This window comes from Oncorhynchus gorbuscha, linkage group LG04, assembly GCF_021184085.1.
Source record: "Oncorhynchus gorbuscha isolate QuinsamMale2020 ecotype Even-year linkage group LG04, OgorEven_v1.0, whole genome shotgun sequence".
NCBI lineage: Eukaryota > Metazoa > Chordata > Actinopteri > Salmoniformes > Salmonidae > Oncorhynchus > Oncorhynchus gorbuscha.
The window spans coordinates 67,171,995-67,199,341 of record NC_060176.1 but is presented as its reverse complement, the minus strand read 5'-3'; the positions used below and the strand labels follow the sequence as shown (position 1 = coordinate 67,199,341).

The 27,347-nt window shown below is 44.8% G+C and overlaps 1 protein-coding gene across 4 annotated transcripts in view; it reads left to right on the top strand.

Moving 5' to 3' along the window:
- LOC124034559 (protein FAM222A-like) overlaps nt 1–27,347 on the top strand; it is an 82,395-nt gene that overhangs the window by 31,258 nt on the left and 23,790 nt on the right. For 2 of the 4 annotated variants that reach the window (XM_046347913.1, XM_046347914.1), the window contains one exon: nt 6,437–6,591. In XM_046347913.1, coding sequence (XP_046203869.1) covers nt 6,486–6,591 — 106 coding nt within the window. In that variant the 5' untranslated portion in view covers nt 6,437–6,485. Of the gene's footprint in view, nt 1–6,436; nt 6,592–27,347 lie in introns of those variants that run through there. The other 2 variants (XM_046347916.1, XM_046347915.1) reach the window with 1 other exon arrangement.

Sequence of the window (27,347 nt, the reverse complement as noted above, 5' to 3'; positions counted from 1 at the left end):
ACACAATGACCTTCTGTTGGTCTAGGAATTGGTTCTGCTGGTGTGTTGGGCTGGGCAGGACTGTTGTGTATAGACTTGTTATAGGGTCTCTTGTTTGTGGAACTGTGGGGGGTTTGTTAACAATGCTTTATTTAATATCCCTGTCAGCAAATGTCCACTCAGAATTTGTGTGTGTTTGTACTTGTGCGGTGGTGTGTGTGTCTGTGATCTGTGGGAGTCTCACCCTTTTGTGTTTGTCTGTAGCGGTCCTATTGCTCTATCCACGATAGAGTAGTGTGTGTTTTTATTGCTGTGTGTGGAGGAAAGTTAAGGCGAAGGGGGGGGGGGGTTACTGCCAGCCACTCCTAATGGGGCCTTTCATTCTCCCTCCATTCATGTGGTGGTATGGTGTGAGAGAGAAAGACAGAGGGGGTTAGGAAGAGAGGAGAGAAAGAAGGGAGCTAGGAGATTAGGGGGTAGAGGCAGTGCCTTGTTAAAGGGAAAGAAAGGGCTTTGAGTGTGTCTATTGGATTAACTTGTTTGGACTGATTAACAGGGGAGACACAGCAGCTTGTTAAAAGCACTTCATGGGGCGTCCCACAGTGAGCCGGTGGGTCACCATTCAATTAGGCCCAAGCCCGCCCTGTTCACTAAGCAGGCCCACTACCAGCCAGCCACTAGGCTCCCTGACCAGGCCTGCTATGGTGGATGAGGAGGGGGGTCACCAGGACAGAGTGCATGCATGCGCGCACACACATGCATTGACAGACACAACACACACACTAGTCATACATTTCTATTATGGCTTCCACTTTTGGAGTGTGAGCGGCCCTTTTCTCGGTTTGCTCTCTCCACCTGGATGGATGCCTATCTAGACAGGGGGAGACATCTCCTGTGATCAATGCTCCACTTTAACAACCTTTAAAACTGAGAGAATACCCCCTTTCCACCAGCCCACAGTCTCTTTATTCCAGCTTACTCGCTCCTGTGCAGAGATGGATCTTCTGCCCCCCATTCCAAACCCTGTGGCAGTGGAGTTAGCAGATGGGGGCAGGGACCAATACTCCTGGCTTTGGACTTCTCCTCTCATTGGTGTATTAAAATAACTGTGTGTGGACTTGATTAGTGAATAGGGGGCAGGTGGTGTGTGTCCATTAGCAGTACCTTCAGATGTGGTTAAGGCACTTGGGGATAGGTGTCCTGTCAACGGGACAGTTGTAAATCATTTGTCACGTTTGCACATTTTAGAGAAACAAGAAATGTCGGTACATATAAGTGTCTTATATCGGCTGAAAGCTTAAATTCTTGTTAATATAACTACACCATGCATCCTTACTGGGGATCTGTTAGACAAATTGTTGTAACATAGTGTACCAACTGAAGCTAAATGTGTGCATATGCTGTATGCATAGTCAAAGAAGACCTATATGTGCGCACACAAAGGGGTTTGAAAAAGAGGAGCACTCTTTTCCCCCCGCCAGGTGCCTCTGAAAAGCCCACTAGTGTGCAGTGCCATTTCCACACACACACACACACACACACACACACACACACACACACACACACACACACACACACACACACACACACACACACACACACACACACACACACACACACACACACACACACACACACACACACACACACACACACACACACACACACACACACACACACACACACACACACACACACACACACAGAGGCAGGCCTGGCCCAAACACACAGGCACTTTGAGCTCATTACTGGCCATTCACAGGCTAAAAGCCTCTCTGTGTCCTCTGTGAAGATACTAATTTCACAACAAGCCCTCCCTCACAGCCCATTCGTTAAAGGCTAGTGGTTCAGGGGGATGATGGGGGGGGCACAAAGCATAGATAGAGACCAAAGACCATCCTAATGGGGAATGCCTCATCTCCCCCTCCCTCCCTCTCCTAAAATGAAAGACAATTGTGTAACTACCCCTCCATTATTCTCCATTTGCTCTTGCCAAATGTATTCTGAGTCATTATCTTGCTCTCAAAGAGACCGCTTTCCCCTTCCATTCCATTTCAAGAACCAATTTTCCCCTATTACTGCCTTAACTTTGAGAAGAGAGGAGGAAGTCGGACTTGTTTGTCACGTCCGTCCGTCCGTCCGTTTATCCCCTCCTCTTCACCTATTCTAATCCTAAACAGATGTCTATCAGTGGCAGGAAATAAAATTTAACAAAAACCCCAAACAAATGTATGCGCTCACAAACCCCAATCTAAAAACAGATTGTGTCTGCATGGGAGCAAGTTTGAGTTAACCAACAATGCAGGTTTAAGAAAATAACGATAGCGGGGCTATATACAGGGGATATGGTACGGAGTAAGTGTGCAGGGGCAGTGGTGTCGAGGTAATTGAGGTGATATATACGTGTAGGTAGAGTTATTATAGTGACTATACATAGATAATAAGAGATTAGTAGAAGAGGGTGGGGGGGCAATGCAAATAGTCTGGGTAGCCATTTGATTAGCTGTTCAGGAGTCTTTATGGCTTGGGGGTAGAAGCTGTTTTAGAAGCCTCTTGGACCTAGACTTGGCACTCTGGTACCGCTTGCCATGCGGTAGCAGAGAGAACAGTCTATGACTAGCGTGGCTGGAGTCTTTGAACATTTAGGGCCATCCTCTGATACCGCTTGGTATACTCCTCAATTCCATCGGAGGAATCCATATTCCAGTCTGTGCTAGCAAAAAACAGTCCTATAGCTTAACATCTGCTTCATCTGACCAGATTTTATTTCTCGAGTCACTGGTGCTTCCTGCTTAAAATTTAGCTTGTAAACAGGAATTAGGAGGATATAATTATGGTCAGATTTGCCACATGAAGGGTGAGGGAGAGCTTTGTATGTGTCTCTGTGTGTGGAGTAAAGGTGGTCCAGAGGTTATTATTATTTTTCTCTCTGGTTGCACATTTAACATGCTGATAGAAATTTGGTAAAATGGATTTATGTTTCCCTGCATTAAAGTCCCCGGCTACTAGGAGCACCGCCTCTGGGTGAGCGTTTTTCTGTTTGCTTATGGCAGAATACAGCTCATTGAGTGCGGTCTTAGTGCCAGCATCAGTCTGTGGTTGTATGTAGACAGCTATGAAAAATACAGATAGTGGGGTCTACAGCTTATCATGAGATACTCTACCTCAGGCGAGCAAACCCTTGAGACTTCCTTATATTGTACACCAGCAGTTATTTACAAAAATACATAGTCCACCGCCCCTTGTCTTACCAGACGCCACTGTTATAACCAGCCAGCTGTATGTTGATAATGTCGTCGTTCAGCCACAACTCTGTGAAGCATAAGATATTACAGTTTTGAATGTCCCATTGGTAGTTTAATCTTCCGTGTAGGTCATCGATTTTATTTTCCAAAGATTAAACGTTTGCTAGCAGAATGGAAGGCAGTGGGGGTATATTCGATCCCTTAACAATTCTCAGAAGGCAGCCCGCCCTCCGGACCCTTTTTTCCGCACCGTCTCTTCATACAAATGACAGGGATCTGGGCCTGTTCCCGGGAAATCAGAGTATCATTCACATCGGACTCGTTAAAGGAAAAAAAGGATTCTGCCAGTCCGTGGTGAGTAATTGCAGTTCTGATATCCAGAAGTTATTTTTGGTCATAAGAGATGGTAACAACAACATTATGTACAAAATACGTTTAAAAAAAGTCACAAATAAAGAAAAAAAATGAAGAAAAAAAAACAATTGGTTAAGAAAACGTAAAACGTCAGCCTTTTCCGGTGCCATCTTAATCAAGCGACGTAAGACATATGGAAACAGCCCAAGCTGCTTGCTATAGCTAGCTATCATATGAGCTCCACTGCGGGGATATCTACCCTAACGCGAAGTAAAGCTGTCAAACAATAGGAAAACGAGGCTATGCATAGCCTATGAATATCTGCATTTAGCAAACATAACAAACCATAACCTAAGCCCAACAGAAACACATTAATCTAGCCTTCATTTTGGTGGCTAGTTAGATGGTAGTCTGTGTACGGCTAGCTAGTGAAAGTGCAGCCCAAATTTACCTCCACACAACTTTTCTTGCATGACAGACTAGCTATAGCAAGCAGCTTGGGCTGTTTCCATATGACTTACATCGGTAGAAACAAGACAAAACAACCAACTAGTTAGGTGAACACACAGCTAAACACACACTGCAACTAATTCATGAGACAGAGGGCAATCATTCCAGCTCCACTGCTGATGTGCTAGCCTGTACTAACCAAGTTCCATGACAGGACTTGCTAATCTGAGAGCTGTTCCACAGCATCAAACATCGACAACACCAAACATATGTACTGTTAACTTATTTAACTTGCATCAACATCATCGTATTTCAATCTGCCAGGACATGTCCGAATCCGTATCACTAACCAACAGAGATACAGCCTCTTTCACAGTTAAAAGTTGTGTCCGCTTCGGCGCCATTATTTTGAGAAGTGACGTAAACCCTGTTTCTCTTTTTATGGTTGACAACAGCCACGTGAGTACAACAGGTAAAGTACATTTTGCGATATTGACACAGATATTATTGTTAGAAAAACAAGGCAGTTCGTGGCCGCTTTAGTAATTTAAAGAAAGGCCTTCGGTGGCCGCTACGGGTTCTAAAGACTTACCGCTAGTCATTCACTCTTCATTTGAATTAATTTCTTTCATATTACAATTTGAATCTATAACACGAAGCACTGGAGCGAATGTGGCTAAATGTTCATCTTGTGATTCACCGGGAAAATGAATAACAGGGACCAGCATTTGACAGGCACGTGAGAAATAATTGTTCAATAATCCGCTGTGCATCACGGCGAGAGATGACGGCATTGACAGCCCCGGTGAAATATTTGACTGATCTCTTTGTTTTCATGTAATGAAAACGATACTGATTCATATCCATGCATTGCCGTCAGGAGACTCCATCAGCACAGTGTCCCAGACAGAGGAAAGAAATGGCTTGAAACATCATAGACAATACTGTTTTAGGTCTGGTTGAGGTTCTGACCTACTGTTTTTACATTGCTACTCTCTTTTTAGTTTACAAACAAAATGTTAGTCTACGTCTAATGAGAAGATGCAGTTTGCTTCTTTATGGCCATTAATTCATCCCACGGTCCTTGTAATCACTCATCATTGTGTAATCCCTCATTGTGTTGGGTGATGGCGATGTGACTGAATTTCGATCTAATCCAGTCTGTGGATGAGGCTGCCCTGCAGGTCTGTGTATGGGCCTTGACGGAGGTGATCTTGCCTGCGTGTGTGTTGTGTTCTGTGTTTCCACACTGATGGTATGGAAGGCTCTGTTCCTCTAGAGTAGAGCTGGAGATGTTTAGCCTAGGGGGAGATTGATTAATGCTGTCACTGGACCTGATGCACTGCTGGCACTCCAACCCATTTTCACTCACACGTTTTGCTCTTCTATCCTTGTGGGGAACTCAAATGTATTTCCATTCAAAATCCTATTTTCCCTAACCCTAATTCTAACCCCTTACCCCAACCCCCTAACCCCTTACCCAAACTGTAACCCTAACTCTAACCCCTAACCTTAAAACAGCTTTTGTCCTCACGGGGACATGGGAAATGTCCCCAAGAGGAAGACTTTTCCTTGTTTTACTATCTTTGTGGGGACTTTAGGATCTTGGTCCCCCAGGCCTTTGCTGACATTCTCCCAATGTGGTCCTATGTTAACTTGCTGCAGGTAGACTGCTCTTTTCTCAGCATTACCGTTTAGCTGTCTATACATAATGCTGTCACCACGGCACATGCTATGCACTGCTCCGGAAGGAGTGTTACATGTACGTACTGCATGTGTTTTCGTAGACCGGAGCCAGGCTCGAGCAGATGTCCTATTTATAAGGTTGGACTCTACTCCTCCTAACCTGTCTGACTCTGCTGCCCCCAGACCAGCGCAGTTGTAGGTGGCATAGAGCTGTCCCAGTTGCTAAGCAGGCAGACAGTTGTAGGTGGCATAGAGCTGTCCCAGTTGCTAAGCAGGCAGACAGTTGTAGGTGGCATAGAGCCAGTCCCAGTTGCTAAGCAGGCAGACAGTTGTAGGTGGCATAGAGCTCTCCCAGTTGCTAAGCAGGCAGACAGTTGTAGGTGGCATAGAGCTCTCCCAGTTGCTAAGCAGGCAGACAGTTGTAGGTGGCATAGAGCCAGTCCCAGTCCCAGTTGCTAAGAAGGCAGACAGTTGTAGGTGGCATAGAGCCAGTCCCTGTCCCAGTTGCTAGGCAGGCAGACAGTTGTAGGTGGCATAGAGCCAGTCCCTGTCCCAGTTGCTAGGCAGGCAGACAGTTGTAGGTGGCATAGAGCCAGTCCCAGTCCACCACTGAACTTCACAGACCTCCATGCCCATTGAGCTTAGCTTCTTCCAAATCCTCCTGCTTTTCTCACATTCTTTGTTCAACCCCCTCTCTCTTTCTCTCTCTCTCTCTCCCCCAGGTTGGCCTTGGCAGTCCCCCAGTTGTAGTTGTCCGCCCGCCCCCCCGCCATGCTGGCCTGCCTGCAGAGGAGGCAGAACCCTCCAATCCCATCCTCCCAGCACCCCTTGTGCGCCAGCAAGGCCCTGGAGCCGCCTCAAGCCCTCAGCCGAAAATGTGAGTCCAATGCAAAGACGAGTCAGGAGTTTTGTTAGGTTTCCAATGTATTTGATTTGGTAGAGGGAGACCTTGGGGTTGCTATGTTGTTACTCTTTGTTTATAGAGGGACTGTGTAGCTGTGCTGACTGTGCAGAGTTTAACGTGCCTCCCTGGCCCTCGGTGACTGTGTAGCTGTGCTGACTGTGCAGAGTTTAACGTGCCTCCCTGGCCCTCGGTGACTGTGTAGCTGTGCTGACTGTGCAGAGTTTAACGTGCCTCCCTGGCCCTCGGTGACTGTGTAGGTGTGTTAGTTCTTCTATCCTCTCATAAAATACTGTATATAAAGGGCCTGGCCATGGGAAGTTGTTATGGAAATGAATGGGAAAGAAACTAGTTTGGACCAGCTAAGGATTAAAGAAAGCTGCCGTATTCCCCTGGAAGGTGACTTTCTGCCTAATTTCCCTGAAGCCTCGGGATTAGCCCTTTAGTGGAATGAGACTGTCCTATGTGTGTGTGTGTGTGTGTGTGTGTGTGTGTGTGTGTCGGAGGGGGCTGTTCCGCTTATAGAACGCTCCAAGAGTCTTTAGTGGCCTATGTTTGCATGGCAAGCCGATTTAAAAGTAAAGGCGGATGGAGAGAAGGAGTTAACCTAACATTTTCAACCTCTGTTTACAAAAGCTTAAACATGTTACAGTTCCACCTGCTAATAGGCCTAATTGTCAACAACATATCACTAGTAGTAAAAAAAATTAAAAATTCCACTAGAGAAAAAAATACTGTTGGACATCCGCAGGACCCTATTTAAACTAGATGACTAGTTGGTCTGGCCCGCTTATGTACACATCTTCCTGTTGCATCTGTAACCCCTAGATTTTTGACTGTTGCTACTTTGCAGGACGGACACAGGCATACACAGGATCATTGGGTTCAGGCGATTGCCCCGTTTATTATAGTCTGGCAATAAAGCACACAGCGTAGGTGTTCAAGTTCAAATCAGACGATTATGAATTTGCATTCCTCCAGCTCAGTCTGCGCCATAATCAGAAATGAAAGGGCAAACATGGCTATAATAACACAATGTGATCGTATAGTTTTACAGAGAATAAATATCCCGAGAACCAATTGTTTTTATTTTACAGTAACGTGAACCAAGACTGAAGATGGGAGAACAACCAGCTAGCTTCAGAGAAATACATTTTCAACACAGTAAATAAATTACAACATACCTGGCCTGAACTAGGGACCTCTGCCTCCCAAACTCACGACTGCCCTCCTCAAGCGTCTTAGCCGATTGCGCCACATCAAAAGCTAGCTAGTGAGGTGACACAAGCGCGACACCTCAGCCTCCGGGGTAATGTTTCACACACCCCCATGTAATACACATGATTGGTTCAACTGGCAAAGGGGAATGTGAGGACAAGGTCAGTGTTGCTTTTGTTCAGATCTACATGTGTGTACGTTTTTCAAGTATGTGCCAAGGTTGAGACCAAAAGGGTGTGTGTCCTGGTTCCATGGGAATGGAACAGGTACTGTATATGGTGGTGTGAGTTCCGGCCAGGTTCCCTAATGAGCTTCCAGAAAGTGAGAGAGACAGAGAAGAAAGAGGGAGGGCTGTGAGAATGAGTCAGAGGGGGGAAATGGAGAGTAAGAGAGAAAAAGAGGGAGGCAATGGCTGTCTTAATCGATTCCCTCTCCCTCCAATTTGGACAGGATTAGCCCACTTCCTCCTCGGGCCTCTTATTGAAGAGCAGCCAGTGGGAGTCAGAGATGGAATCAATAGAGAAAAATAACAGTCTCTCTCTCTCTCTCTCTCTCTCTCTCTCTCTCTCTCTCTCTCTCTCTCTCTCTCTCTCTCTCTCTCTCTCTCTCTCACAGTCTCTCTCTCTCTCTCTCTCTCTCTACCTCTCTCTCTACCTCTCTCTCTCTCTCTACCTCTCTCTCTCTCTCTCTCTCTACCTCTCTACCTCTCTCTCTCTCTCTCTACCTCTCTACCTCTCTCTCTCTCTCTCTCTCTCTCTCTCTCTCTCTCTCTCTCTCTCTCTCTCTCTCTCTCTCTCTCTCTCTCTACCTCTCTCTCTCTCTCTCTCTCTCTCTCTCTCTCTCTCTCTCTCTCTCTCTACCTCTCTCTCTCTCTCTCTCTCTCTCTCTCTCTCTCTCTCTCTACCTCTCTCTCTCTCTCTCTCTCTCTCTCTCTCTCTCTCTCTCTCTCTCTCTCTCTCTCTACCTCTCTACCTCTCTCTCTCTCTCTCTCTCTCTCTACTCTCTCTCTCTCTCTCTCTCTCTACCTCTCTCTCTCTCTCTCTCTCTCTCTCTCTCTCTCTCTCTACCTCTCTCTCTCTCTCTCTCTCTCTCTCTCTCTCTCTACCTCTCTCTCTCTCTCTCTCTCTCTCTCTCTCTCTCTCTCTATCTCTCTCTATCTCTCTCTCTCTCTCTCTCTCTCTCTACTCTCTCTCTCTCTCTACCTCTCTCTCTCTACCTCTCTCTCTCTCTACCTCTCTCTCTCTCTCTACCTCTCTCTACCTCTCTCTACCTCTCTCTACCTCTCTACCTGTTAAACCCTTTGATTGAAATATTACCACTGTGGACATATATAATGAGTGGATCTGAGAAGAATGGCCTCCTTTCTGTCCCGCGGAGGTGAGACTGAGTGTTGGATTTCAGCATTGTACTGTACTTTACAGCCACTGGCCCTTCAATGAGAGAGGGGATTGTTCAACCTGGCTCAAAAGGGGTGCGGAGAGGCAGATGTCAGCTTTGGCCAGGGGGATCATGGGCACACACACTGGGCTCCTTCGTGCAAAGCTAGGTCCCCAACGATTGATCACCCTCTGGCCCAGTTTGAGCTGAGGGATGAGGAGTGGGGCTTGTGGGGTAAAGTGACCCTGGCTCTTAGTAGCCCGAGTGAGGCCTGTATCTGCCTACCTGCCTGCCAGACACCACCCCCTCACAGAGAGAAATAGGATGTGAGGGAGATTATTACCTGGAAGTGGCAGGAGAGGTGAGCTGCTCTGCCATTTGCATCTGCTGTCCTTGCAGGAAAGCAGTGAGTGGGGGGATGGTGAGGAGGTGGTGGTGGTGGGTGAGGGGGGCAGCGATGCTGAGCAGCTGCACAGTTCATTGATGCGACTCCCATTAAAAATCCCTCATACCCTCAATAAAAAAGGACTTAACTGGCTTCGCCATCAGCGGGAAGAGTTCAGATCGGCTCGCCAGACAATCAATTTCCCCCGAGCGCATAGAGCTTAGCGGGAGAAACGGGAGGCGGAAAGAGAGGGATGTTTCCATTATCACAGTCTGCTCTGCATCTGGGCCAGGGGAGCGAGAGAGATGAAGAGAGGGTGATGAGGGAGAGAAAGAAATGGGAAGCGGGAGAGCGGTATATGTAACGAAGGAAAGAAAGATGGGGAGTGGGAGAGCGATGGGGGAGAACAAGAGAGGGAGACTGACTTTTTAAAATGCCATTGACTCCCTGCCTTTAAGGGTCCAATACAGCCATTTTTATCTCGATATCAAATGTTTTCTGGGTAACAATTAAGTACCGTACTGTGATTGTTTTCAGTTAAAATGGTTTAAAATAAATAAAAATTGCTTCTTAGCAAAGGGCAATTTCTCAAGAAAAAATGTCTGTCTGGGTGGGGAGGGGAAAACTGAAATGTAGCTGTTACTGGCAGAGAGGTTTGAACCTCCCATTCTATTAGTGTTCTAACTAATTTACTGCATGGTGACATCACCATGGAAGGCCAAAACCCCATCCCACCAAAACAGGCAAAAATGTAATGTGGTCTTTCCAAACAGCTCTTACACCAAAAGGGCATTATCATCATTTTCACAGTATTATTCCAACCTCATAGTGTGTAAATATTTATAAAACACTGAAATATCTAGGTTTTGACTCCACTGGACCTTTAGAAACATCCTATTGGATTAGCCTCACTGAGGTGGCCTTTAGATTTAAAACAAATCTCTTCTCTGGCTCTCTGGCCGTGGAATTAAGAGTGGGGAGGAATTACTTAAATTATAAATCATAGGCATTTGCTTTCAGCGTGCCCAAATTCCCTGTGTATGGGGCTGCACTATCCACACACCAGGACCTGTCATTTTTTATTAATTCTCCCCTTATGGGACATTTGTAGCAACCCCCCTTCCCGTCCTCCCCTCCATCACTTCTGCCACTATACGCTGCACTTCGTGAGAAGCAGGGGAGGACACGGCAATGGAGCCAGTGTCTCTCTTCAGGCCGTTCTCCCCCAGAGAGAGGGCACCCAGACCAGTCAGAGGAGAGAGTGGGAAGGCCTTGGGCCTGTAGGGGGAGAGGGATGCCACTGAACGTAGTTTCCAGTCCCCAGGCACCCAGGCGTATTCCTCTCACCCCTCAGCCTTCAGGCCCCTACCCCTTCGTGGTTGTGGAACCGGCCTCTCTCCAAATAGGGAGGTGTAGACAGAGAAGGGTGTAGCTGAGGGCTAAGAGAAAGGCTGAGGGCCCCAACGAAAGGCCGCTACACGCCGTATATGACGCTCCGTAGCTCTGTTTGAAAGCGTGTGTAGGGCCCTTAAGAGGGCTGGTCAGGAGGGACCACAGCACAGCAGCACTCAGCAGCCATTCATTTGGAGGAGAGGATATAACCTTTTTATAGTCCCTGACAGAGGCTACAGTGCTCTCTACAGCAGGTCAACTTCTCATTTCACCTATATAAGAATGTAACAATTTGATGAGAATGTGAGAATTTGATAATGTAACAATTTGACGAGAATGTAACAATTTGACGAGAATGTAACAATTTCACGAGAATGTGAGAATGTAACAATTTTACGAGAATTTGAGAATGTGTTCACTGTCCAGGTAATTTTATTCTCTTATTTCATCGTATGGTTTGTTTGATGTCGGCAAGATCAGCAGGAGTGACCATGACGCTCGTGGCTACCAATATGGCGTGTTTGTGACAGCCCTGTCAGATTGGGATCTGCACGTCATGGGTTCTTTCCCCGGTCAATCCGCTGTAGGTGCTGCCCTTGTTAGACCGCACATGTCACAGACGCTCCTGTGTCTGCCCCGTGATTGGATCAGACCTCGGGCTCTGCCCCCTGATTGGATCAGACTTTCAGCTCAATCTGTGTCGTGCCTCTAGCCAACAGCAGGCCCTGATTCTAAACCCCACGTCCAGAAGGCACGCTGATATCATTATCCAGCAGGCCTCGAGAGCCAATCACGGAGGTGCACGGAGGGTTTCTATGGCATCAGTAGAAATATAATAACTTGAACGGGTCAAAATGAATGGGAATGTCCATTCTGATAATCTATTTCTATGCTGATATCCTAGGTTCACTACGTGCCTGGTATGGGGCGGCAGGGTAGCCTAGTGGTTAGAGCGTTGGACTAGTAACCGGAAGGTTGCGAGTTCAAAACCCCGAGCTGACAAGGTACAAATCTGTCGTTCTGCCCCTGAACAGGCAGTTAACCCACTGTTCCCAGGCCGTCATTGAAAATAAGAATGTGTTCTTAACTGACTTGCCTGGTTAAATAAAGGTTAAAAACTTTTTAAAAAAACATCTAAAAAATCCATAGACATAGAATGGCTAGAACAGGAAATACATTTATGAAATTCTATTTCTATGCTGATATTCTATTGGCCCTAGTCAAAAAGTAGTGCACTATATAGGGAATAGTCTGTCTGACAAAGCACCCTATCAACCACTCTCTCGCTGGTGTTTGAGCCAGAGGTAAACATGACTGTAGAATTACCTTTCCATATCCAATCGGATACCTCCACAGCCTGTTCTAGGGAGAAAAGGGAAAGGTTTTCTGTAGAATACTTAAATGTGGCAGCAGAAATGACAACCTTTTCCCTGATTGCCTTTGAGCCCGGAGGGAGAGAGGACTGGAGTGGAAATGTAGAGGAGGATAGAGAGAGGGAATAGGACGAGAGAGGCGAGAGAGGGGAGGAGCAGTGTAGCCTGGGAGAATCTGCATGCACTTGACCTTTCCCCACTGATTGAACTGCCTCTTCCATCTCCCGTTTGGAATTCCACAGGCTCACTGCACATGGCCGGCCGCCATCATTATTCCATTTATTCCGCGTTGGGGAACAGGGAGAGATGTTAAAGTGGCCTTTCTCAAAGTGAGAGGTGATTGACAGCCAAGTGTTCAATGCCACACCCCCTCAGTACCACTAAGTGTAACAGTCACTCACATAAATAAAACAAATGTTGTACCTTCTTCACCTGCGCTCGATTGAAGCTTGCCTGGCGCCATGGAACGAATGGAATAGTCCCAAAAGTGCAAATCGCGATCAAGCACTCTAATATGTTTGCATGAAAACAACTATTTGAACCTGTGTCTGTGGTTTGGTGGATGCACACAGTCTGGACATACAGTACACCCACCAGCAGCCTGTCTCATGCCCACTGGCACTCAATTGTGCCAGGAGGGTGGCGGGCATCTCAGGGCTGGCACTCAGAAGATCATTTCCGGCAGGCCGCATCCCACAGTGCCATGCCCCTTTGCTCTGCCCTCTGCCGTCTGTTTGTGGGGCGCGGCGGTGACGTGGGGGTGTGGAGTGTTGTTTCTTCATAGGGCAGTGAGGCTCCAGAAAGCAGGCCACTCTAGTTTTGGCCACACTGGAACTTGGTTTGGAAACGTACTGTAGGCTACCCGTTCCCAGCTAGATGGCATTTTGGTATCTCAGGTGCAGGACAGTAACACATTCTATCACTGTGTGCTGGCTGTGACATTCTATTGTCGCTGAGATATGGCAGCCTATCACTGCCATGGGTAGGACTCTTTCTTCATCAAAATGTGGATAATTAACAATGCTGTAATACTCTTACCTCACTGTATTGTGTGCATGTGTACGGGGTTTGGCCTTCTGAGGTATCATGACTACAGCAGTGTACAGGAGCTGTGTCAGATGTAAGTGTTCTTGCTGACCCTGGCTGTCACTACTGCTCTGTGGATCCCTAAGGGCTAAAACGAGTCATCCATCCAAACCACACTGTGCTTTTAAGTGACAGAAGGATTTATGTAGAGAGAATACTCAATCTCTCCTTACTCATATATCCAGACCGGTATCCATCCAGATTGGAAGTTTCCTTTCTGACCTGCATTGAGTCATTAAAGGTCTCTCTCGCTCGCTGGTGGAGGGCCTTGTTGTCTGTACAGCGTTAAATATTAATTGGGAATCAGTGGAGGACTTGTCTCCTAAATGATAGAACAGAAGGGCCTGGGCTTTTGCCTCAGGCAGCCTGCGGGAGCCTTCTCCCATTTACCTGCAGGCCTTCTCCAGTCTGACAGCCCTGCCCAGAGCCGGCATTCCCTCCTATCCCTCTGCTGCCCTGCCTGCCTGCCTGCCTGCCTGTTATCTCTGGCTCTGTGTGCTCCTACAATCTCCAGTCCTCAGGTCCCGTACTCTGCTCCCCTTGTGTAGGCATTTTTAGGAAATAGTGTAGCACAGTCGCAAATACTATTGAAAGACAGCAGCCAGGACAGAAGAGGTGCCTTGTTGTAATAGATGATATAGCTGGTGTGTGTGTGTGTGTGTGTGTGTGTGTGTGTGTGTGTGTGTGTGTGTGTGTGTGTGTGTGTGTGTGTGTGTGTGTGTGTGTGTGTGTGTGTGTGTGTGTGTGTGTGTGTGTGTGTGTGTGTGTGTGTGTGTGGCTTTACACAGAGCCTCCTTTTGTTCCTCTTTTATCAGGGCTATCATCTGGAGAGGTGTGTTGTGATTGAAACTAGTGCCCCAGTGCATGCTTGTGTGTATGAGAGATCAGGGATCATTAGCGTATAAAAAGGTCAACACTACTGTTTTGGAAATGAAAACCAGTCTGGGTTGATGTTGAATGTTGGCTCTGTGTCCCTCGGCACTGGAGCGCAGCTTCTAACAGGGCAATGGGGGCACATTGTGTTGGAGGGGGCTGGGCGGAGTGGGAGAGAAACGGATAGAGACGGGGGAGGGAGAGATCAGCGGGCTGGGGTGACTTTGATGCCACAGGAATGAGTTCACGGGCTCGTGAGCACAGGCCTAATCACACATGACAATATCGGCTGGTGTGCCAGTCGCAACGCATAACAGCCCCCCCACTCGCCGGTGCTGCTGACTCGGGTATTTGCTGATAAAGCTCTGCTTTCTAGATCATGCTGTGTACAATGAGGGTGGCCAGGCTCGTCACAGCCATACTGCCATGGTTCTGGGCCTGGTACAGAACCATTGACTGTACCAGGCCCAGGCTCCCCTCGGGTATACTCCATTTTAACCAAAGGACAGGCTGGTGAATAAAGAAAGACTGGCGTGTCTCGGTGCTTGAAAGGAGGTCGGGTCTATGGGCTTTGCCGGCGGCGTGAGATTGTAAATGTTTTATTTTTTATTTTTCTAAAAGTTCAATTGGACACCCGTTTTTTGGCATAGCTCTTTTTGTTTGGCCTGTTTTGTTTATCGGGGTCACGTGAATTGTGGGGGTAAACATGTTGCCCCAGATTCAGTGTTTGTTTGGTACACGGGCCTCCTTCCCACAATAGAGCCGACATGGCTACTGCTGACGTGCTGCATTCCTCCTCCCCAGCCAACACAAAGGGGTCCCGGCTCGGCCAGCTCTCTGTTGGTCTCGCTATCTACTCAACCCGGGAGATGGGGGACTAGAATCACTGTTGAATATAGTCCGCTATGTCCTTTTAATAATGTGGGGAGTTTTTAAAACTATTTGGCTGCATGTGAAATTGCACCCTCTTCCCTATATAGTGCATTACTTTTGACCAGAGCCCTATTGCACCCTATTCCTTATATAGTGCCATATTTTTTTACTAGGGCCCATATGGAATAGAGTGCCATTTCAGACACACCTCTGTTTATCCGCTATACAATCTGTCCATGACATATGCTGCACAAACAACACTGAGCTAAGATGACCAACAACAATAAATATTTAGCAAGAAAGCTTCATTGGAATAATTCAGCCATAGGAATTTTGTGGTGGTGACATATGGAAACGGTCTCTCTGGATAACAAAATCACTAATAAAGTACCATTATGACATGACCACCAGCGTTACTAGGACTACTCTGTCTAATAATAATCCTAATAATGGTAACACTTGAGTATTGTAGCAGTGGTGTCTGCAGGGCTCTGCTCTGGGCTCGGCCCGGGGCTCTGCTCTGGGCTCGGCCCGGGGCTCTGCTCTGGGCTCGGCCCGGGGCTCTGCTCTGGGCTCGGCCCGGGGCTCTGCTAATGCAGCCTGAGCGCAGACAAATGGAAAGTGACACGTGTGTGTGTGTGTAGAATGCTATTTGGTGACACTTTGACTATAGATAATAAAGTGTTCGCCACAAGGTGATTTCACTCTGCAAGCACCCCAAAAGGAACTCACTTACTCTGGGTGAGAGAGAGTGCGAGAAATGAGAGGGGGAAAATCCAGGCTAATAAAATGATGCACAGTGCTAGCTACTAGAGGAAGTAAGCTTCAACTGGAGAGGGGTGGTTTGATAATCTGTTCTAAACAGGATTTTGCGTGTGTGTTAGGCCCTGTTGCATAGGGAACTCCTTCAGAATCAATCAATCCTCAATCATTTCCCCTACAGCCCATAAAAGGCATGTTGCTACATAAAACCAACAAATTAGTTGATTGATTAATGTCTGGGTATAGAGAGAAATACCAAATAGATAATAAAAACAATGGACGTAACTATATCGCTATATACAGTGCATTCGGAAAGTATTCAGACCCCTTGACTTTTTCCACATTTTGTTACGTTACAGCCTTATTCTAAAATGGATTACATTTTTAAAATCCTCATTAATCTACACACAATCCCCCATAATGACAAAGTGAAAACAGGTTTTTAGAAATGTTTTCAAATGTATAAAAATAGAAAACAGAAATACCTTATTTACATTAGTATTCAGACCCTTTGCCATGAGAATCAAAATTGAGCTCAAGTGCATCCTGTTTCCATTGATCATCCTTGAGATGTTTCTACAACTTGATTGGAGTCCACCTGGGGTAAATTTAATTGATTGGACATCATTTGGAAAGGCACACATCTGTCTATATAAGGTCCCACAGTTGTCGGTGCATGTCAGAGCAAAAACCAAAACATGAGATCCGTAGAGCTCCAAGTCAGGATTGTGTCGAGAAACAGATCTGGGGAAGGGTACCAAAAAATGTCTACAGCATTGAAGGTCCCCAAGAACACTGGCCATCATTCTGTAAATGGAAGAATTTTGGAACGACCAAGACTTCCTAGAGCTGGCTGCCCGGCCAAACTGTGCAATCTGTGGAGAAGAGCCTTGGGTTCTTGGTCACCTCCCTGACAGATGGTCACTCTGACAGAGCTCCAGAGTTCCTCTGTGAAGATGAGAGAACCTTCCAGAAGGACAACCATCTCTGCAGAACTCCACCTATCAGGCCTTTATGGTAGAGTGGCCAGACGGAAGTAACTCTTCATTAAAAGGCACATGACAGCCAGCTTGGAGTTTGCCAAAAGGCACCTAAAGACTCTCAGACCATGAGAAACAAAATTCTCTGGTCTGATGAAACCAAGACTGAATGCTTTGGCCTGAATGCCAAGCGTCATTTAGAGGAAATCTGGCCCCATACCTACGGTAAAGCGTGGTGGAAGCATCATGCTGTGGGGATGTTTTTCAGCGGCAGGGACCGGGAGACTAGTCAGGATCGAGGGAAAGCTGAACAAAGCAAATTAGAGATCCTTGATGAAAACCTGCTCCAGGGTGCTCCGAACCTCAGATTGGGATGAAGGTTCACCTTCCAACAGGACAGTGACCCTAAGCACACAGCCAATACAACATAGGAGTGGCTTCGGGACAAGTCTCTGAATGTCCTTGAGTGGCCGTGCCAGAGCCCGGGCTTGAACCTGATCAAACATCTCCGGAGAGACCTGAAAATATGAATGGGAGAAAAATACAGGTGTGCCAAGCTTGTAGCATCATACTCAAGATGCCTCGAGGCTGTAATCGCTGCAAAGGTGCTTCAACAAAGTACTGAGTAAAGGGTCTGCATACTTGTGTAAATGTGATATTTCAGTTTTATTTTAAATATTAATTTGCAAAAATGTATAAACATGTTTTTGCTTTCTAATTATGGAGTATTGTATGTAGATTGATGTATGTAGATTTTTAAAAATAATAAGGCTGTAAGGTAGCAAAGTGAAGGGGGTCGAAATATTTAACGAAAGAACTGTATGTATCAACGTTTTAGTAGAAAATAATGCAAAGATGAGGAGAAAATGATCTTGGCTACAGTTGTTGAAGCTAATTTATGACAATGAAGTTGCTCTCGTAGGCCTGAGAAGATGAGAGGTGATCAGTGCCAGGAGGCTGAAGGAAGGAAGCACAAAGCCAACATTTTTGCCAGGAAATTATTTGATTGGATTTGAGGTGAGAATTACCTTTTTGAAATGAAAGATAACAATTAGGAGTCATATGAGTTTAAAAAACCTTTTTGAAATGAAAGATAACAATTAGGAGTCATATGAGTTTAAAAAACCCTTTTGATGTCTAAATCCATTTTTGACATGGTTCTGTAGTTTGGTCCTTCTGTAGCTCAGTTGGTAGAGCATGGCGCTTGTAACGCCAGGGTAGTGGGTTCGATCCCCGGGACCACCCATACGTAGAATGTATGCACACATGACTGTAAGTCGCTTTGGATAAAAACGTCTGCTAAATGGCATATATTATTATTATTATATTAGTTTGCTGTGATAGATCAGATGTGAGATTGCAGGGCCTAACAGGCCGTCAATGGAACACTCTCATTCCCTTCCCGGAAATATGTCTATATTTCTGTTACTAGTCGAGTAGCCGTCAGAGACGGGGAGTTCACATATGGGGGTGGGGTGAGACTGAATTATTTTCCTGCATGTACTGTTTGTAGGCCTATGCATCATAATCATAATTCAAGATATCGTTGTCATCGTGAACTTTCATAAGAATCTGAACAATTATAGCTAGCCTACATACCAAATCTTTAAATCTCATCCAATTATTTTGTTTAGATGTCGTCTCCAAGCAAGTAATTAACCAAATAATCATAATTCCATACTCCTCTTTTAAAACGAACTATTTTAACCTAAATAGTTTTTATCTTTAAAAATGAAATAGAGAAACTAACAGTACAGATACACTACCGGTCAAAAGTTTTAAAACACCTACTCATTTAAGGGTTTTTCTTCATTTTTACTATTTTCTACATTGTGGAATAATAGTGAAGACATTAAAACTATGAAATAGCACATATGGAATCATGTAGTAATCCAAAAAGTGTTAAACAAATCAAAATATGTTTTTATATTTGAGATTCTTCAAATTGTCACCCGTTGTCTTGATGACAGCCTTTCACAATCTTGGCATTTTCTCAACCAGCTTCACCTGGAACGCTTTTTCAACCGTCTTGAAGGAGTCATATGCTGAGCACTTGTTGGCTGCTTTTCCTTCACTCTGCGGTCTGACTCATCCCAAACCATCTCAATTTGGTTAAGGTTGGGGGATTGTGGAGGCCATGTCAACGGATTCATCACCACCTCCATGCTTACGGTGGGAAATACACATCTCCAATTTGGGAGATGTCAGTCTAATGTCCATTGCTCGTGTTTCTTGGCCTATGCAAGTCTCTTCTTATTATTCATGTTCTTTAGTAGTGGTTTATTTGCAGCATCCAATGGCTGGCACCCAGAAGCTATCGTCCGGTTGAAATATTATCGATTATACATTTGACATGTTTCTACGGACTTTACAGATACTATTTGGAATTTGTCTGCCCCGTCGTGACCACTCGAGCCTGTGGATTTCTGAACATAACATGCCAACCAAATGGAGGTATTTTGGATATAAAAATAATCTTTATGGAACAAAAGGAACATTTATTGTGCAACTGGGAGTCTCGTAGGTGCAAACATCTGAAGATCATCAAAGGTAAGCGATTCATTGTATTGCTTTTCTGACTTTTGTGACTGTCACACCCTGACCATAGTTTGCTTTGTATGTTTCTATGTGTTGTTTGGTCAGGGTGTGATCTGCGTGGGCATTCTATGTTGGATGTCTAGTTTGTCTGTTTCTGTGTTTGGGCCTGATATGGTTCTTAATCAGAGGCAGGTGTTAGTCATTGTCTCTGATTGGGAACCATATTTAGGTAGCCTGTTTTGTGGGTGGTTGTTTCCTGTCTTTGTGTTTGTTGCACAAAATAGGGCTGTTTCGTTTTTGCCACATTTATTGTTTTGTATTATGTTCATGTTGAGTTTACCTATTAAAAAACATGAACTATAACCACGCTGCATTTTGGTCCGCCTCTCCTTCCCAGGAGGAAAGCTGTTACAGTGACAATCTACTTTGCTGCTAGCTGTTTGTAATGTGTTGTCTGCTGAGAGAGATGTCCTTACATAAACGCTTGGTATGCTTTCCCCCGAAAAGCTTTTTTGAAATCTGACACACTAGGTGGATTAACAACCAGCTACCTTGTGTTTTACTATATTGCACTTGTGATTTCATGAAAATGAAATATTTTTAGTAATGTAATTTGAATTTGGCGCTCTGCAATTCAGTGGATGTTGATGAAAATGATCCTGCTTAACGGGATGGGTGCATCAAGAAGTTAACCCCATTGGTGCGTTGGAGCTCAAAAAAATGACAACACACATAAAGTCCAGAAGCACCCCACCGTCGTGGTTACTCACTACTCGTAGATATTCCCTCAGTGAAGTATGGCAGTTCCTTGCAGGTTTCCTCACAAGATCCACAGCAAGCACAGCTATCAATGCAGACAGTTTAGCAGTAACAGAAATCCCATGGGAACACAAACTTGTTAATCTTTCCCAAGCAATTCTCTCTCGGTGTCACACAGTCTTTCTTAACAGAATTATAACAACTCTCATAAAATAAAATGGGTATTTCCCTTCAAAACTCTGTAGGTATGGGTGTTGTTCTATTTTTACATCTTCTTTTATCATTTTTCTTCACCAACGGTCATAATGTAACGTCCATCCTTTTCTCAGCGTCTTTCTCCCTCTTTTTTTCCCCCGCAGGCCTCCCGTTAACCAGGTCAACTCCCATTGGCCACAGCTTAACAAGCCAATTTATTGGTCAACTTAAACTTAAAAGCAAACCAACCTATTCATTTATACATTAAATAAATATTTCTTAAAAGAAATGCATTAACAACAATACATTTTGGGAGCAATTCAATCACCTTAAATCTAATGCCAATTAATTATAACAAATAACTCAATACTAGGTTCTAACAAGAATGTTACACTTGAACCGTGTGAAGCATTTATGCAATTTCAGAGGCTGGTAACTCTAATGAACTTATCCTCTGCAGCAGAGAACTCTGAGTCTACCTTTCTTGTGGTGGTCCTGAGAGCTAGTTTCATCACAGCGATTGATGGTTTTTGCGACTGCACTTGAAAAAGTTCTTCATATTTTTTGTATTGACTGACCTTCATGTCTTAAAGTAATGGTGAACTGTCATTTCTTTTTGCTTATTTAAGCTGTTCTTGCCATAATATGGACTTGGTATTTTACCTAATAGGGCTATCTTTATACTTTCAAGTGGCGCAGCGGTCAAAGGCACTGCATCTCAGTGCAAGAGCCATCACTACAGTCCCTGGTTTGAATCCAGACTGTATCACATCTGGCTGTGATTGGGGCGGCACAAAAATCTCCCAGCGTCGCCGGGGTGGGCCGTCATTGTAAATAATCATTTGTTCTTAACAGACTTGCCTAGTTGAATTAATATTAAAAATATATGCACAGTTGAAGTCAGAAGTTTACATACACCTTAGACAAATACATTTAAACTCAGTTTTTCACAATTCCTGACATTTAATCCTAATAAAAAAAATCCATATTTTAGGTCAGTTAGGATCACCACTTTATTTTAAGAATGTGAAATGTCAATTTTTATTTTTTATTTTTATTTCACCTTTATTTAACCAGGTAGGCTAGTTGAGAACATGTTCTCATTTGCAACTGCGACCTGGCCAAGATAAAGCGTCGCAATTCGACACATATAACAACACAGATTTACACATGGAATAAACAAAACATACAGTCAATAATACAGTAGAACAAAAGAAAACAAAAAGTCTATATACAGTGAGTGCAAATTAGGTAAGTTAAGGAAATAAATAGGCCATGGTGGCGAAGTAATTACAATATAGCAATTAAACACTGGAATGGTAGATCAGCAGAAGAGGAATGTGCAGGTAGAGATACTGGGGTGCAAAGGAGCTAAATAAATAAATAAATACCAGTATGGGGTCGAGGTAGGTAGATAGATGGGCTGTTTACAGATGGGCTGTTTACAGATAGGCTAAGTACAGGTGCAGTGATCTGTAAACTGCTCTGACAGCTGGTGCTTAAAGCTAGTGAGGGAGATGTGAGTCTCCAGCTTCAGAGATTTTTGCAATTCGTTCCAGTCATGGGCAGCAGAGAACTGGAAGGAAAGACGACCAGGAGGAATTGGCTTTGGGGGTGACCAGTGAGATATACCTGCTGGTGCGCGTGCTACGAGTGGGTGCTGCTATGGTGACCAGTGAGCTGAGATAAGGCGGGGCTTTACCTAGCAGAGACTTGTAGATAACCTGTAGCCAGTGGGTATAGCGACGAGGATGAAGCGAGGGCCAACCAACGAGAGCATACAGGTCGCAATGGTGGGTAGTGTATGGGGCTTTGGTGACAAAACGGATGGCACTGTGATCGACTGCATCCAGTTTGTTGAGTAGAGTGCTGGAGGCTATTTTATAGATGACATCACCGAAGTTGAGGATCGGTAGGATGGTCCGTTTTACAAGGGTATGTTTGGCAGCATGAGTGAAGGATGCTTTGTTGCGATATAGGAAGCCGATTCTAGATTTAATTTTGGATTGGAGATGCTTAATGTGAGTCTGGAAGGAGAGTTTACAGTCTAACCAGACACCCAGGTATTTGTAGTTGTCCACGTATTCTAGGTCAGAGCCGTCCAGAGTAGTGATGCTGGACGGGCGAGCAGGTGCGGGCAGCGATCAATTGAAAATCATGCATATAGTTTTACTTGCATTTAAGAGCAGTTGGAGGCCACGAAAGGAGAGTTGTATGGCATTGAAGCTCATCTGGAGGTTAGTTAACACAGTGTTCAAGGAGGGGCCAGAAGTATACAGAATGGTGTCGTCTGCGTAGAAGTGGATCAGAGAATCACCAGCAGCAAAAGCAACATCATTGATGTATACAGAGAAGAGAGTCGGCCCGAGAATTAAACCCTGTGGCACATCCATAGACTGTCAGAGGTCCAGACAACAGGCCCTCCGATTTGACACACTGAACTCTATCAGAGAAGTAGTTGGTAAATCAGGCGAGGCAATCATTTGAGAAACCAATGCTGTCGAGTCTGCCAATAAGAATGTTGTGATTGACAGAGTCGAAAGCCTTGGCCAGGTCGATGAATACGGCTGCACAGTAATGGGGTCCAGATTTTGCAGCTCTTTCAGAACATCGGCTATCTGGATTTGGGTAAAGGAGAAATGGTGGGGGCTTTGGCGCGTTGCTGTGGAGGGTGCCGGGCAGTTGACCGGGGTAGGGGTAGGGGTAGCCATGTGGAAAGCATGGCCAGCCGTAGAGAAATGCTTATTGAAATTCTCAATTATAGTGGATTTATCGGTGGTGACAATGTTTCCTAGCCTCAGAGCAGTGGGCAGCTGGGAGGAGGTGCTCTTATTCTCCATGGACTTTCCAGTGTCCCAGTTCGTACTACAGGATGCAAATTTCTGTTTGAAAAAGCTTGCCTTAGCTTTTCTAACTGCCTGTGTATATTTGTTCCTAACTTCCCTGAAAAGTTGCATATCACGAGGGCTATTCGATGCTAATGCAGAACGCCACAGGATGTTTTTCTGCTGGTCCAGGGCAGACAGGTCTGGCGTGAACCAAGGACTATATCTATTTTTGAGAGGGGAATGCTTATTTAAGATGGTGAGGAAGGCACTTTTAAAGAATAGCCAGGCATCATCTACTGATGGGATGAGGTCAATGTCATTCCAGGATACCCCAGCCAGGTCGATTAGAAAGGCATGCTCGCAGAAGTGTTTCAGGGAGCGTTTGACAGTGATGAGGGGTGGTCGTTTGGTAGCAGACCCATTAAGGATGCAGGCAATGAGGCAGTGATCGCTGAGATCTTGATTGAAAACAGCAGAGGTGTATTTGGAGGGCGAATTAGTTAGGATGACATCTATGAGGGTGCCCGTGTTTACTGATTTGGGGTTGTACCTGGTTGGTTCATTGATCATTTGTGTGAGATTGAGGGCATCAAGCTTAGTTTGTAGGATGGCCGGGGTGTTAAGCATGTCCCAGTTTAGGTCACCCAGTAGCACGAGCTCAGAAGATAGATGGGGGGAAATCAGTTCACATATAGTATCGAGGGCACAGCTAGGGGCAGAGGGAGGTCTATAGCAAGCGGCAACAGTGAGAGACTTGTTTCTGTAAAGGTGGATTTTTAGAAGTAGACGCTCAAATTGTTTGGGTGCCGATCTGGATAGCCTGCAGAGTTCTGTCTTACTATCTTTGCAGTTGATTGCAACACCACCCCCTTTGGCAGTTCTATCTTGGCGGAAAATGTTATAGTTAGCAATGGAGATTTCAGGGTTTTTGGTGGTTTTCCTAAGCCAGGATTCAGACACGGCTAAGACATCTGGGTTGGCAGAGTGTGCTAAAGCAGTGACTAAAACAAACTTCGGGAGTAGGCTTCTAATGTTATCATGCATGAAACCAAGGCGCTTACATTTACAGAAGTCAACCAATGAGAAAATCTGTGGGGTGGGAGTGGAGCTAGGTACTGCAGGACCTGGATTAACCTCCACATCACCAGAGGAGAAGTAGGATAAGGGTACGGCTAAAGACTATACGAACTGGCCGTCTAGCACGTTCAGAACAGAGAGTAAAAGGAGCAGGTTTCTGGGCAATAATAGTAGAGATAATTATTTATTTCCACTTTAATTTCTTTCATCACATTCCCAGTGGGTCAGAAGTTTACATACACTCTATTAGTATTTGGTAGCGTTGCCTTTAAATTGTTTAACTTTGGTCAAACGTTTCAGGTAGCCTTCCACAATCTTCCCACAATAAGTTGGGTGAATTTTGTCCCATTCCTCCTGACAGAGCTGGTGTAACTGAGTCAGGTTTGTAGGACTCCTTGCTCGCACATTCTTTTTCAGTTCTGCCCACAAATCTTCTATAGGACTGAGGTCAGGGCTTTGTGATGGCCACTCCAATACCTTGACTTTGTTGTCCTTAAGCCATTTTGCCACAACATTGGAAGTATGCTTGGGGTCATTGTCCATTTGGAAGAACCATTTGCGACCAAGCTTCAACTTCCTGACTGATGTTCTGAGATGTAGATTCAATATATCCACATAATTTTCCTGCCTCATGTTGCCATTTATTTTGTGAAGTGCACCAGTCCCTCCTGCAGCAAAGTACCCCCACAACATGATGCAGCCACCAGAGGACATTTCTCCAAAAAGTACGATCTTTGTCGCCATGTGCAGATGTAAACCGTAGTCTGGCTTTTTTATGGCGGTTTTGGAGCAGTAGCTTCTTCCTTGCTGAGCCGCCTTTCAGGTTATTTGTTATGATATGTTATGATATAGGACTCGTTTCAGTGTGGATATAAATACTTTTGTACCTGTTTCCTCCAGCATATTCACAAGGTCCTTTGCTGTTGTCCTGAGATTGATTTGCAATTTTCGCACCAATGTGCGTTCATCTCCAGGAGACAGAACGCGTCTCCGTCCTGAGCGGTATGACGGCTGTGTGGTCCCATGGTGTTTGTACTTGCGTGCTATTGTTTTTACAGATGAATGTGGTACCTTCAGGCGTTTGGACATTTCTCCCAAGGATGAAACAGACTTGTGGAGGTCTACAATTTTTTTTCTTGGTCTTGGCTGATTTCTTTTGATTTCCCATGATGTCAAGCAAAGAGGCACTGAGTTTGAAGGTAGGCCTTGAAATACGTCCACAGGTACACCTCTAAATGACTCAAATGATGTCAATTAGCCTATCAGAAGCTTCTAAAGCCATGACATAATTTTCTGGAATTTTCCAAGCTGTTTAAAGGCACAGTCAACTTCAGTACGTAAACTTCTCGCCCACTGGAATTGTGGTGAAATAAGTGAAATAATCTGTCTGCAAACAATTGTTGGAAAAATGACTTGTGTTATGCACAAAGTAGATGTCCTAACCGACTTGCAAAAACTATAGTTTGTTAACAAGACATTTGTGGAGTGGTTGAAAAATGAGTTCTAATGACTCCAACCTAAGTGTATGTAAACTTCGGACTTCAAGTGTGTGTGTATTTTTATGTATATATTTATTATATATATATTTTATATAGGTTGCGAGATCGAATCCCCGAGCTGACAAGGTAAAAATCCCCTGAACAATGCAGTTAACCCACTGTTCCTAGGCCCTTATTGAAAATAAGAATTTGTTCTTAACTGACTTGCCTAGTTAAATTCATGTAAAATATATATATATTAAATAACACCCCTACCTTGTCACAACAACTAATTGGCTCAAACGTATTAAGAAAGAAAGTAATTCCACAAATGAACTTTTAACAAGGCACACCTGTTAATTGAAATGCATTCCAAGTGCCGACTTCATGAGAGAATGCCATGAGTGTGCATAGCTGTGCAAAGCTGTCATCAAGGCAAAGGGTGGCTACTTTGAAGAATCTAAATATAGAACGTTTTTTGATTTGTTTAACACGTTTTTGGTCACTACATGATTCCATATGTGTTATTTCATAGTTTTGATGTCTTCTCTATTATTCTACAATGTAGAAAATAGTCAAAATAAAGAAAAACCCTTGAATAGTACGTGTGTTCAAACCTTTGACTGGTCCTGTATATATAAAATAATACATATATATTTACTAAAAAAATAGATATCTATATGGGGGATTGGAAATTATATAAATTGTGGCTTTATTAATGTAATTGTCTATCTGCAATAAAGCTGATCTACCTTCATATATATGTTAGAGGGTAGATCAGCTTTATTGCAGATAGACAATTACATTAATAAAGCCACTGTGTGTGTGTGTGTGTGTGTGTGTGTGTGTGTGTGTGTGTGTGTGTGTGTGTGTGTGTGTGTGTGTGTGTGTGTGTGTGTGTGTGTGTGTGTGTGTGTGTGTGTGTGTGTGTGTGTGTGATACTGAACAAAAATATAAATGCAACAATTTCAACAATTTTACTGCGTTACAGTTCATATAAGGACATCAGTCGATAACAAAAAAAAATAAAGCCCTAATCTATGGATTTCACATGACTGGGCAGGGGCACAGCCATGGGTTGGTTTGTGAGGTCATAGTCCCACTCACTTGAGAGCCAGGCCCACCCACTGAGGAGCCAGGCCCACCCACTGAGGAGCCAGGCCCACCCACTGAGGAGCCAGGCCCACTCACTTGAGAGCCAGGCCCACCCACTGAGGAGCCAGGCCCAGCAAATTAGAAATAGTTTTTTCCCGCACAAAAGGGCTTTATTACAGCCAGAAATACTCCTCAGTTTCAGCAGCTGTCTGGGCTGCTGGTCTCAGACGATCCCGCAGGTGAAGAAGCCAGATGTGGAGGTCCTGGGCTGGCGTGGTTACACTTGGTCTGCGGTTGTGAGGCCAGTTGGAAGTACTGCCAAATTCTCTAAAACGATGTTGGATGCAGCTAATGGTAGAGAAATGAACATTCAATTCTCTGGCAACAGCTCTGGTGAACATTCAGGATGTCAATTGCATGCTCACTTCAAAACTTGAGACATC